A 13,857-nucleotide genomic window follows, 5' to 3' on the forward strand; every position below is an offset into this window, starting at 1 on the left:
ACAGTGAGAGACAGAATAACAACAAAAATATATCCAGAAAAACGCATTTAAAAAAATTAATAAATTGATTTGCATTTTAATGAGTGAAATAATTATTTGACCCCTTCACAAAACATGACTTTGTCCTTGGTGGCAAAACCCTTGTTTGCAATCACAGATGTCAGATGTTTCTTGTAGTTGGTCACCAGGTTTGCACTCATCTCAGGAGGGATTTTGCCCCACTCTTCTTTGCAGATCCTCTCCAAGTCATTAGGGTTTCGTGGCTGACATTTGGCAACTCAAACCTTTAGCTCCCTCCACATATTTTCTATGGGATTAAGGTCTGGAGACTGGCTTGGCCACTCCAGGACCTTAATGTAATGTTACATAGTACGTGGGGTTGAAAAAAGACACAAGTCCATCAAGTCCAACCTATGTGTGTGATTATATGTCAGTATTACATTGTATATCCCTGTATGTTGTGATCAATCAGGTGCTTCTCTAATAGTGTTTTGAAATTATAGATGCTCCCTGCTGAAACCACCACATGTGGAAGAGAATTCCACATCCTTACCACTCTTACAGTAAAGAACCCTCTACGCAGTTTAAGGTTAAACCTCTTTTCTTTTAATTTTAGTGAATGGCCGCGTGTCTTAATAAATTCCCTTTTGCGGAAAAGTTTTATCTTTATTGTGGGGTCACCAGTACGGTATTCATACATTGAAATCATATCCCCTCTCAAGCGTCTCTTCTCCAGAGAGAATAAGTTCAGTGCTCAAAACCTTTCCTCATAACAAATATCCTCCAGTCCCTTTATTCGTTTTGTTGCCCTTCTCTGGACCAGTTCCAGTACATCCTTCCTGAGGACTGGTGCCCAGAACTGGAAGGCATACTCCAGGTGAGGCCAGACCAGAGTCTTGTAGAGTTGGAGAATTATCATTTTATCTCTGGAGTTAATCCCCTTTTTAATGCACGACAATATTCTGTTTGGTTTGCTTGCAAAAGCTTGGCATTGCTGAGCCTGTCATCTACTAGGACCCCCAGGTATTTTTCCATCCTAGATTGCCCCAGAGGTTCTCCCCCCAGTGAATAGATTGCATTCTTAACGAGCCACTTCTTTCTTGCCTTGTCCGTGTATTTTGGGTCATAGTGGTGCTGGAATACCCATCCACGATCCAAGATGGTTCTCACCCAAGATTTAACAGTACATGGCCCCATCCATCGTCCCTTTGATGCAGTGAAGTTGTCCTGTACCCTTGGCAGAAAAAAAATGCCAAAGCATAATGTTTCCACCTCCATGTTTGACAGTGGGGATGGTGTTCTTGGGGTCACAAGCAGCATTCCTCCTCCTCCTCCTCCTCCTCCTCCAAACACGTCAAGTTCAGTTGATGCCAAAGAGCTGGATTTTGGTCTCATCTAAGAACACTTTCACACAGTTCTGCTCTGAATCATTTAGATGTTCATTAGTAAACTTCAGACGGGCTTGTACATGTGCTTTCTTGAGCAGGGGGACCTTGCAGGCGCTGCAGGATTTCAGTCCTTAATGGCATAGTGTGTTACCAATTGTTTTCTTGGAGACTATGCCTTGAGATCATTGACAAGTTTCTCACCCATGTAGTTCTGGACTGGTTCCTCACCGTTCTCATGAGCATTGAAACTCCACAAGATGAGCTCTTGCATGGAGCCCCAGACTGAGGGAGATTGACAGTTATTTTGTGTTTCTTCCATTTGCACATAATCGCACTGATTGTTGTCACCCTCTCACCAAGCTGCTTGGCGATGATCTTGTAGCCCATTCCAGCCTTGTGTAGGTCTACAATCTTGTCCCCGACATCCTTGGACAGCTCTTTGGTCTTGACCATGGTGGAGATATTGGAATCTGATTGGTTGCTTCTGTGGACAGGTGTCTTTTATAAGCTGAGATTAGGAACACTCCCTTTAAGAGAGTGCTCCTAATCCCAGCTTGTTACCTGTATAGCAGATACTCGGGAGACAAAAATCTTGCTGATTGATAGGGGAGAAAATACTTATTTCATTTTAAAATGCAAATCAATTTATAACTTTTTGAAATGTGTTTTTCTGGATATTTTTATTATTATTATTATCAATTTATATAGCGCCAACAGTTTACGCAGGGCTTTACAATGTATAGGGGGGGACAACACAATTACAGTACAATACAAAAGGTACAGGTATTTTTATTGTTGTTCTGTCTCACTGTTTAAATAAACCTACCAGTAAAATTATAGACTGTTCATGTCTTTGTCAGTGGGCAAACATATAAAATCAGCAGAGGATCAAATATTTTTTTCCCTTACTGTAAAGCCAAACAATCTTTTTTTGTAGTTTTGGATAGCGTTTTTTTTTTATTATTATTGTTTATGTCCCTGCTCTGGAGATTCAGTGATCATTGTTACTGGGGCTAAAGCAAGTGGAAAATCAAAGCTCCTAAAGTCCAACTCCGGACAGCTAAAAAAGTATTTCTTATGATGGGGCTATATGTGTCCGCACTGCAAGGATTAATTGCCTTTTTAAGTAGAAGATTTCTTTATCTGATCTTCCGCTCATTGCCCTCCCCACCGCACAGCTACATCAGCATCTGCACCCCCCCATGCTCCACTGGTCTAGGGCCCCGTTGTAATCAAGAACAGCGCAGGATCCATAGCCCTGCCCTGGAAGTGAGGGCGCCAAAGAGACCATCAACCCCCGGATTGTGGGGGATCGTCTCCTACTGGGCGAGTGGAGGATCAAGTAAATAAAACTGGTGCTCTTTTTACCTAGACCAAGCAAGCTATTGCAGCCCCACTGCAAGGGATGATCTAACATTTTCCTGGGGTTGGTTTTGTTGTCACTGAAACAGCAGTAGAGGGGAAAACTACCCGTGGGGACACTTGTTTTGATGACAGCTCTCTAAAGCTAACTACAGGCTAAATGAGAGAAATCTACTAGGTGCCTCCATCCACATTAAACAGTGTGAATGGAGAAATCTCTGCTGCCTGCTATCCTTAAACAGCTGTGACACTGGCGGCTGTTTTAAATCGGTATTAAACCCAAAACCAAACATTTTATATATTGCAGCTTACCAGTCATTCAATGTGATGGCTGCATTAGTCTTCTTTTCTTTACCTTTTTTCCCCCCCTCTGTTTTTACCTGGTGATTTAGCCAGTAACACACCTCCTGTATTAGTGAGAAACAAACAACTCTGGAGGAATGAGCACGAGGCACAGCAGACAGCAGCATTGTCAGCCTGTGGGGGAGGGTAGTGTTATATATATTAGGAAGATTTAGATGCACTAACAAATTGAAGCCAAACTCCAGCTCACGCTTTTTACCTTTTTGGGATAAAGGTTTTACACGAATAAAGAAAAGCTGATCCTTTTAATCACCCTGGTCAGTGGTAAGTGGTTCGCCTTATCTGTGTAAACGGATACATTCTGCTGGAGATCGTGAGCTTGTGCAAAATAGACTTGCTGGCTGGATCATCAGATGAAAATAGAAGAAAGCCTAAATACTAAACTAATGCCACCATCACATCTAAGATTGTAAGCTGCAATATAATACATTTTTGCTTTTGGGTTTAATACAGCTTACATGCTTATGGTATGCAGTGAAATCAGAGTAGGCAATTTCAGTAGTGCAGCAGGTACAGTATTGAACTGATTAAATGACAGAACTGTTACAGAAATATATATTGTTACTGACAAGGATTTGTCTTGCTGTGATTGTGACATATATTTGCAAAGTTTATTAAGACTGAGTACGTTTAATTTCAGGAACAGCTGCAAGCCAGGGAATTAAACCCATTTTGGAAGGATGGAGGTTTAGGAATGCCACCAGAAGAGGGGGATGTAACCTCACTTAAGAAAGGTAAATGCAATTTCCTTTGAAGCAGCTTCTATATCCAGCTGTTTGCAGGCATATTTCACTGTCACTGTAAAGGATCTTAGGAGCCTGAGAACATTGCAGAAAGGAATATCGCATCTATATCACATGTTCATTTTTAAGCTCTCTTGTATCTTTCCCTAAACAAAACTGCTATGACTGGAATTATGCAAGAGTCCTTATGTTCAGTTTTTAGATTATAACTGTTAAAGAAGCATCACTTTTTTTTTTTTTATAGTGTTCATTTCCTGTTTCACTTCCTGCCTACATCATATCCTGCCTTGAGCTTTGAACCAGTCCAATGGGTTCATTTGCACATGAATATGGGAGGTCGAGCAATACATGCAACTGTTTTTCAACATACAGTGGATATAAAAGTCTACACACCCCTCTTAAAATGTCAGCTTTCTGTGATATAAAAAAAAATGAGACAAAGATAAATCATTTCAGAACTTTTTCCACCTTTTAATGTGAACTATAAACTGTACAACAAACTGAAATCTTTTAGGTGGAGGGAAGTAAAGCGAAAAAACTAAAATAATATGGTTGCATACGTGTGCTCATCCTCAAACCAATACTTTGTTGAAGCACGTTTTGATTTTATTACAGCACTCAGTCTTTTTGGGTATGAGCCTATTAGCATGGCACATCTTGACTTGGCAATATTTGCCCACTCTTCTTTGCAAAAACACTCCAAGTCTATCAGATTGCGAGGGCATCTCCTGTGCACAGCCCTCTTCAGATCACCCCACAGATTTTCAATCGGATTCAGGTCTGGCCTCTGGCTAGGCCATTCCAAAACATTAATCTTCTTCTGGTGAAGCCATTCCATTGGTGATTTGGATGTGGTTTGGGTCGTTGAAAGGGTGGTCATTCTGAAAGAGGAAGTTCCTCTTCATGTTCAGCTTTCTAGCAGAAGCCTGAAGGTTTTGTGCCAATATTGACTGGTATTTGGAACTCTTCATAATTCCCTCTACCTTGACTGAGGCCCCTGTTCCAGCTGAAGAAAAACAGCCCCAAAGCAAGGTCCATAGAGCTCAACATTACACAGGAATTGCTTCAAGTCGCGTCAAAATTGCACGACTTGCAGGTCTCACAAGTGTGTAAGGGGCCTTAAAGTACTTTTAAAGTTAGAAGTGTTTAAATCTTCACTGGTAATATGTAGCAGACAGCAGGTTCTTGCATACCTCATCAAATTTTACACTGAGTGACTTGGGTTCCCTGAATCCCAGGGTGATCTGGTACTCAAGTTTCAGCCGGGTTAAAGCTACATTTAAAAAGATGCACCCTGCAAAGAAAAAAATGGCACTCCTAAAAAGCTAAACTTGCTAAAAAACCTTCAACATCCAACTCACTTTGACTGCATTGGATGCCCTTACATCACTGTTGTGTGCCATTCATTGACATGGGGGCTGGTAGAAGGAACCAGAGAGCAAAGAGAGGGAACAGCATCAAATACTCCAAAAACTGTCAAATGATGATGGAAATTTTTCCAGCTAGCTTAGCTCTTTAAAAATGTATTTATCAGGAGTGGTGGGACCGGTGCATTTTAATTCCTAGAAAAAGGTGGTTCATATGACTAGGGATGTGGTTGTCATCGTCCCTAATATAGTAACCACACTGAAATTCCTTTTTGTGGGATTTTAAAGCCAACCAATAAAAAAATGCACTATATAAATATTATTCCATTCTTTTTTTTTTTTTTTAAGTATTAAATATTTAAAAATTAATTTCATATAGTTTTTGTCATAACAATAATTTTACATATCAAAATGAACCAAATATAACAATATCATGTCTGCATACAGAAAGTGGTATTCCCCAGCTGCTTGCTGTTCATTCCCACCACTATGTAACACATTTGATGTTTCCAAGAGTTGGGGGATAGCCACTGCATTTTGAACAACTGTGCAAATGATATCTTCCTCAAGGATTTTATACCACTCTGCAACATAGAACAACCTTATTCAGAATCAATACATAGTTTCCTTATATTCATTATATGCATTCAATGGCACTACCATAATATGCTATTTATTTTAGAGCGCTCTCTCATAGTTTAATATGTCCAAGAAAATACTGTTGTCTATATCCCTGGCACATAAGGAGCTCTGGACCCTGTTCACAGATTAAGGTACCATCTCTTGAAGGAAACGAAAATAGAAAAAGACTGCAGTATGAAAGCTGGACCACCCTTCTTTTGCATTAGAAGAAAATATAAAGAAAAATGAACAAAGAAAAAAATTAGTTTGAGACCCTTAAAAAAAAATATTGCAATTCCTCATCAGATTGTTAAATCTATCTCAGGAATTAAAAAGATGGGTACTTAAATAGACTAAATCATGTCTAATGTAGGGGTCCAAACTACATCTAAATGGTATGACATGTCTATTATTATTATTAGATTTACAAGGGGTATCCCTCAAAGACTGTCAGGTGGATATGACAGACTTGTGTTTCTTTATGAAGCAATTGTCTGCCCACACTGTCCGGTGGGGAGGGAGGATGGCATACTTGCATAGTAGGTGAGGTTGAAAAAAGACGCAAGTCCAAGTCCAACCTATGTGTGTGATTATATGTCAGTATTACATTGTATATCCCTGCATGTTGCGGTTGTTCAGGTGCTTATCTAATAGTTTTTTGAAACTATTGATGCTTCCTTTTGAGACCACCACTTATGGAAGGGAATTCCACATCCTTGCCGCTCTTACAGTAAAGAAACCTCTACGTAGTTTAAGGTTAACCTCTTCTTTTAATGAGTGGCCACGTGTCTTGTTAAACTCCCTTCTGCAAAAAAGTTTTATCCCTATTTTGGGGTCACCAGTATGGTATTTATAAATTGAATTCATATCCCCTCTTAAGCATCTCTTCTCCAGAGAGAATAAGTTCAGTTCTCGCAACCTTTCCTCCTAACTAATATCCTCCAGACCCTTTATTAGCTTAGAAAAATGGGGAAAAAAAAAAACTGCGCTAAGGTGCAAAAAAGAGTGTAAGTTATATATACTCTCATATAGTACTTATAAGAATAAACGTTTAGCTGCGACTTCACTGTGTCACATAATACAGAACCAAAATTGAAAAATACTAAGCTGCGCTTAACTTATACAGACAAATGATTGTGCAAAAAATTGTAAACAAAATATAACAACCATATATAAATTAGTGTTACTTATAACGTGCATAATATAAAACACACATGAAAAAACCCAAAATATAGAACTTAAATCTTGCAATATAAATTCCCGATATATAAACCTCTTATCAGCATAAAAGAGGATAGAACAAAAACACCCAGTGTTTGGACAGTAAGTCCATATACATAAATCACAAAACTAATTGTGACAAAACTATAAATCAAGTCCTCCAAAATTAGACCACAATATTCATAAAAATCCGCCACTCAGTCCAATGGAAAAAAGAATTTATTAGCTTAGTTGCCCTTCTTTGTATTCGCTCCATTTCTACTACATCCTTTCTGAGGACTGGTGCCCAGAACTGGACAGCATACTCTAGGTGCAGCCCGACCAGAGTCTTGTAGAGCAGGAGAATTATTGTTTTATCTCTGGAGTTGATCCCCTTTTTAATGCATGCCAATATTCTGTTTGCTTTGTTAGCAGCGGCTTGGCTTAGCATGCCATTGCTGAGCCTATCATCCACTAGGACCCCCTGGTCCTTTTCCATCCTAGATTCCACCAGAGGTTCTCCCCCCATTGTATAGATTGCATTCATATTTTTGCCACCCAAATGCATTATTTTACATTTTTCTACATTAAACATCATTTGCCACGTAGTTGCCAACCCCATTCATTTGTTCGGATCTTTTTGCGAGGTTTTCCCATCCTGCGGAGAAGTTATTGCCCTGCTTAGCTTGGTATCATCCGCAAATACAGAGATTGAACTGTTTACCCCATCCTCCAGGTTGTTTATGAACAAAATAAATAGGATTGGTCCCAGCACAGAAGCCTGAGGGACCCCACTACCCACCCCTGACCATTCCGAGTATTCCCCATTTATCAACACCCTCTGAACTCGCCCTTGTAGCCAGTTTTCAATCAATGTACTCACCCTATGGTCAATGCCAATGGACCTTATTTTGATACAGTACACGTTTATGGGGAACTGTGTCAAATGTTTTTGCAAAATCCAGATACACCACGTCTACGGGCCTTCCTTTATCTAGACGGCAACTCACCTCCTCATAGAAGGTTAACAGATTGGTTTGGCAAGAACGATTCTTCATGAATCCATGCTGATTGCTGCTAATGATACTATTCCCATTACTAAAATCTTGTATATAGTCCCTTATCATCCCCTCCAATAGCTTATACTATTGGTGTTAGGCTAACTGGTCTGTAATTCCCAGGGATGTATTTGGACCATTTTTAAATATTGGTGCTGAATTGGCTTTTCTCCAATCACTTGGTACCATTCCAATCAGTAAAAATTAGGAACAATGGTCTGGCAATTACATGACTGAGTTCCCTAAGTACCCTTGGATGCAAGCCATCTGGTCCCAGTGATTTATTAATGTTAAGTTTCCCAAGTCTAATTTTAATTCTGTCCTCTGTTAACCATGGAGGTGCTTTCTGTGATGTGTCATAAGGATAAACACTGCAGTTTTGGTTACTGAACCCCCCGGTTCCCTTGTGAAGACTGGGGAGAAGAATGAATTCAATACCTTCGCCATCTCCCCATCCTTTGTAACCAGATGTCCTTCCTCATTCTTTATTGGGCCAATATGGTCTGTCCTCCCTTTTTTACTGTTTACATACTTTTGTGTTCTATCTTAGCCGCTCTAATTGCACCCTTACATTTCTCGTTGCATTCTTTATAAAGTCTGAATGCTGATGATGATCCCTCAGCCTTGTATTTTTTTAAGACATTCTCCTTTGCTTTTATATGCATGTTTACATTGGAGTTAAGCCATCCAATACTTTTGTTCACTCTTTTAAATGTATTATTCAATGGGATGCATTGGCTAATGCCCTTATTTAATATGCTCTTAAAGCAAACCCATCTCTCCTTGGTGTTCTTTGTTCCTAAGATTTTACCCCAATTTATGCCTTCTAACAAGGTTTGTAGTTTAGGGAAGTTGGCTCTTTTGAAATTCAGTGTCTTTGTATTCCCCTTATGTTTCCTATTTGTGTGATTTATACTGAAGCCAATTGACCTGTGATCGCTGTTTCCTAAATTGCCACGTATTTCCAGATCCGGGATCAGGTCTGCATGGTTGGTAATCAGTAGATCCAGTAACGCTTTAATTCTAGTTGGTGCATCCACCATCTGAACCATGAAATTGTCCTGCAAGACATTTAGGAACTGGTGAACCTTAGACGAATGCGTGGCCCAGTCTATGTCTGTATATTTAAAATCCCCCATTATGATAACACTTCCCATCCTTGCTGCTAATCCAACTTGTGATAGGAGATCCATCTCTCCCTCCTTCCTCAGGTTAGGGCTGCGCAAACTGTTGGCCCTATATAAATCCTGAATAATAATAATATACTCCCAGTAAACCAGCTTAACCTCATCCCTTTTGGACTCAACACATAAGGATTCCACCTCCTCCCTAGCTCCCTTAGGGATGTCATCTCTCACATTCACTTGTACATTATTCTTGATATATAGGCATACCCCTCCCCCTTTTTACCCTTTCTATCCATGCGATAAAGGGTATACCCTTGAATGGTTGTCAGCCAATCAGGTCTGTATTGTTGGTAATCAATAGATCCAGTAACGCTTTATTTCTAGTTGGTGCTTCTACCATCTGACCCATAAAATTGTCCTGCAAGACATTTAGGAACTGGCGAGCCTTAGATGAATGTGCGGTTCCCTCTGCCCAGTCTGTGACTGGATAATTGAAATCCCCCATTATGATAACACTTCCCATCCTTGCTGCTAATCCAATTTGTGATAGGAGATCTGTCTCCCCCTCCTCCCTCAGTTTAGGGGGCCTATAGCATACTCCCAGTATTATTTCCCCCTTAGCTTCATCACTTTGGAGCTCTACCCATAAGGATTCCACCTCCTTCCTAGCTCCCTTAGTGATGCAATCTCTCGCGTTCACTTATACATTAATCTTGATATATAGACATACCCTCCCCCTTTTTTATGCTCTCTATATAATGCAGTTCTCCAGCGTCACAATATATTGCGCATGCACATCATAATAATGCCATGTTCTGTCCTGTCATGTCTGGTTTCTGTGATGATCTTAATCTGTGAACAGGGTCCGGCGGTCCTTGTGTGCCATGGATATAGACCACAGTATTTCCATGTACATATCGAACTATGAGAGAGCGCTCTAACTAAAACAGATCACATATTATGAAAGTGCGGTTGAATACATATAATGAACTTTGCTTATATGGAAATGATGTGTTCCTTCAAGAGATGGTACCTTAATCTGTGAACAGGGTCCAGAGCTCCTTAAGTGCCATGGATATAGACCACAGTATTTTCTTGGACATATTAAACTATGAGAGAGCGCTCTAAAATAAATAGCATATTATGGTAGTGCAATTGAATGCATATAATGAATATAAGGAAACTATGTATTCTGAATAAGGTTGTTCTATGTTTATGATTGGTATAAAATCCATGAAGAAGAAATCATTTGTACTGTTTTTTGAAACACGTTGTTATCCCTAACTCTTGGAACCATCAAAAGTGGTGGGAATGAACAACAAGTACCTGGGGAATACCACTTTCTGTGTTCAGACATGCTATTATGTTATATATGGTTCATTTTGATATGTGAAATGATTGTCATGAATATATATATATATATATATATATATATATATATATATATATATATATATATATATATATATATATATATATATATATATATATATATATATAAAATTACTTTTTGAATATTTAATACTTTTAATACAAATAAAAAATAAAGAATGGAGCAATTTTTATATAATATAGTAAAACAAAGAGGATTTTCAGTGTGGCATTTTAATACCACAATGCACTTTTTTTCTTTTCATTTTTTTCATTTACCAACAAGGTTTATTTTGGCAACAATGCACAAGGCCATCTCCATACCCTACCACTTCCTGCATTTATCCTGTGATGGATGGTCTTACTACTTACTGGCCAGTAGTGAAGGCCAATGGGTGAGAGTATCAGGAAATTTTCAAAGCAGAGCACCCTGGAAATTGAAGGACCCTGGATGCTTTATTTGAAATTTGTCTAGGTGCACAGAATCCCCATCATACAAATATACTTTCATGCACTAAATTTATATAATTTTCTTTTTTCTTTTAACATGACATTTAATTTGCTCTTCAGTTCAGCATGTTGAAGATGGCGGCCTGAGCTGGTTAAAAAAGTCCCTGCAGAGGATGAAGGAACAGGCAGAAAGGGAAAAGCGGAGCCTGGAAGATGTTGTTTCTGAAAGATATGGGGTGAGAGTGCTGCTGTGAAATATTCACATTTTCATAACTTTGTTATAATAGACCAGCCTTTTTCAACCAGGGTGTCTTGCGGTTTCTTCAGGTGTGCCTGGGCAAAATGCCTAAAAATGTATCAAAAATTGTATACAAGCCAGCAGTGCCAGTGTGCAAAAGTGTATTTGCTTTGGAAGAATAAATCAGCTCTAACATTGGGTTTCCTATACGTGGATGTCAGGTTATCTGGTCCGGTTATAATAAAATGAGAATCAAAATATTGGAGTTAGCAGTGCACATAGACAGCATGGTCTCAAAATCCAAGAGGAGAAGAGTTACCCATCATCCCCAAGCATACATGGTATGATAGGTTAAAGCCTTATAAATGCAAACCAGTGCAACATGTCGGGGTCCCCCACCAGAGCGGAATGTCGGGGTCCCCCACCAGAGCGAAATGTCGGGGTCCCCCACCAGAGCAGAATGTCGAGGTCCCCCACCTGAGCCGAATGTCGGGGACCACCACCAGAGCCAAATGTCGGGGTCCACATTATCAGGATTATTAGAAATTGCTTGTATGATACAGTGGGGATCTCCTGCTGTGTCAGGTATTATTTGACAACACTGATCGCTGATGTCCCACCTCCCCATATTATTATTGGTAGCGCACTGTTCCTATACTGGAGGGAGGCGGACATCAGTGCTTGGTGTCCTGATATGACACATTGGGACATCTCCGCTGTGTCATACAACTGATTTCTAATAATAATCCCTGCTCTGCACGGAGATAACAATAGCAGGTGGGTGGCATGGGGGGGTGGGGTTGTTGGGGGTGGATTGCTGGCAGGGAGGAGGAGGAGGGAGGAGAAGGACAATGCCTCCTTCATGGGCGGCACAGACCGGGGGCTGTGAGACCCCCTCCACCCACCTTATTAAAGGCTTACCTCATCCCCACATTTCGTACAAAGTATAAAAGTCTGAGCGGAAGCGTCCCCTCCAAGCCCTATTAGAGACTACAAAGGAGTATAATGGAAACTGGAGGGGGGCCTCTTTCTAACAGATTGTACAGTGAACACCTTCATTCACTCTGGTCCTCATGGGACCCCCTCCTTTTACCATGACTCTCACCCCTGTACATTACACACTCCTGACCCCTGCACCCTGTAAAATTACATACTATTGGCCCCTGAACCCTGTTCCTTACAAACTCCTGACCCCTGAACATTGCATACTCCTGATCCCTCTACATTATACACCCCTGAACCCTGTACATCGCATAATCCTGACCCCTGCACCCTGTACATTACACACCCCTGAACCCTCTACACTACATACTCCTGCACCTTGTAAATTACATACTCCTGAACCCTGCACATTATGTACGTTATTATGTAAGCATCAGAGTCCGCACAAAGGTCCCTCTTACATCAGTCTGCACAGTGGCCCTCCTTACATCACAGTCCACACAGAGGCCCCCCTTACATCAGAGTCTGCATGCACAGAGCCCCCCCCCCCCCCCTTACATCAGAGTCTGCATAGAATTTCCACTTACACTGTAAGGGCGAGCTCTGTGGACTCTAATGTAAAGGGGAATACCGATTTAAGGGGAGTTCTGGGAACCTCAATTTAAGGGGGGATGCTGTGACTCTGGTGTAAAGGGGGTCTCTGATCACCAAAGCCTGCCCCCCTCCCCTCACTTATCAAAGTCTACAGAGCACCCCTTAAAATAATGTTATGCACTGGAAAGCAGGGGAGGGGATGAGCTTACTCACCCCAGGATGGAGGCTGAGGCGCAGATTGTCTGCAGCTTTTATTTTCTGGGTTCAAACATGCCCGGGAAGTCTGGGTGGGGCAGACCCAGGAGGAGGAGCTGATGAGCCCCATCTCTTCTCACGTCTGTGCAGAGAGAGGAGGGGACATCATTGTCAGCGCTGGTGTGCTCTGAAGTTGAGCTGTGTGTAAGAGACACACAGCTCAGCCATGCAGCCATCTACCTCGGAGGAGACACAGGTCACAGCCGCACAGCGGGAGGTGAGCGGCGGCCATGAACTGTGTTAACCCTGTCCAGGCAGTGATGTTCGTCCCTGGGCTGGAGCCAGAGTTCTAGCAGGCATATTCATACCGCTCCGCTGCAGCTCTGCAAACCCTGCATTTGGAAGCGGCAGCTGGTGGCTTTGCATAGTGTCACTGGCCTCTCATTACCCAGACATGAGTGCAGCCTTTTTACAAAGCATCAGAGCGGCCCGGGGGAGATTGCCACCCTGCCCCCCCCGGCCCAGCCTGCCCCTGGTCTTGGACGGCGGGTCCCTACGCAGCTTGCATAGTCAGCGTATAGGGCGGATCGGCTCTGGGTACAACTTAAACAAAGGAGTTTATTACGACTTTAATGCTGCTTTAAATATACTAGTGGAAGTATTCTGCTATATCTGTTTGATAGGTGCAAAAAAAAAAAACTGTTGACCATGTCAGAAATTCAGAGCTGCCCAGTGTCCCTTCACACTTTCTGTGTTATCTCAAAGAGGCTGTTCAGCCCTCCTAGTTCTTATTATGGACTATGGAATAATTTGTCTTTATTTGGTAGAGATCTGAAAG

The 13,857-nt window shown here is 41.2% G+C and overlaps 1 protein-coding gene across 1 annotated transcript in view; it reads left to right on the forward strand.

The window, feature by feature from the left end:
• The window catches only part of CWF19L2 (CWF19 like cell cycle control factor 2), a 339,825-nt gene that overhangs the window by 59,468 nt on the left and 266,500 nt on the right, over positions 1-13,857 (forward strand). Inside the window, exons 6-7 of the mRNA XM_077484334.1 lie at positions 3,754-3,847; positions 11,171-11,286. Of these exons, the coding sequence (XP_077340460.1) occupies positions 3,754-3,847; positions 11,171-11,286 (210 nt within the window). The remainder of the gene's footprint in view (positions 1-3,753; positions 3,848-11,170; positions 11,287-13,857) is intronic.

This window comes from Lithobates pipiens, unplaced genomic scaffold (assembly GCF_037356315.1).
Source record: "Lithobates pipiens isolate NorthernLeopardFrog02 unplaced genomic scaffold, aLitPip1_a1.2 Scaffold_16, whole genome shotgun sequence".
NCBI lineage: Eukaryota > Metazoa > Chordata > Amphibia > Anura > Ranidae > Lithobates > Lithobates pipiens.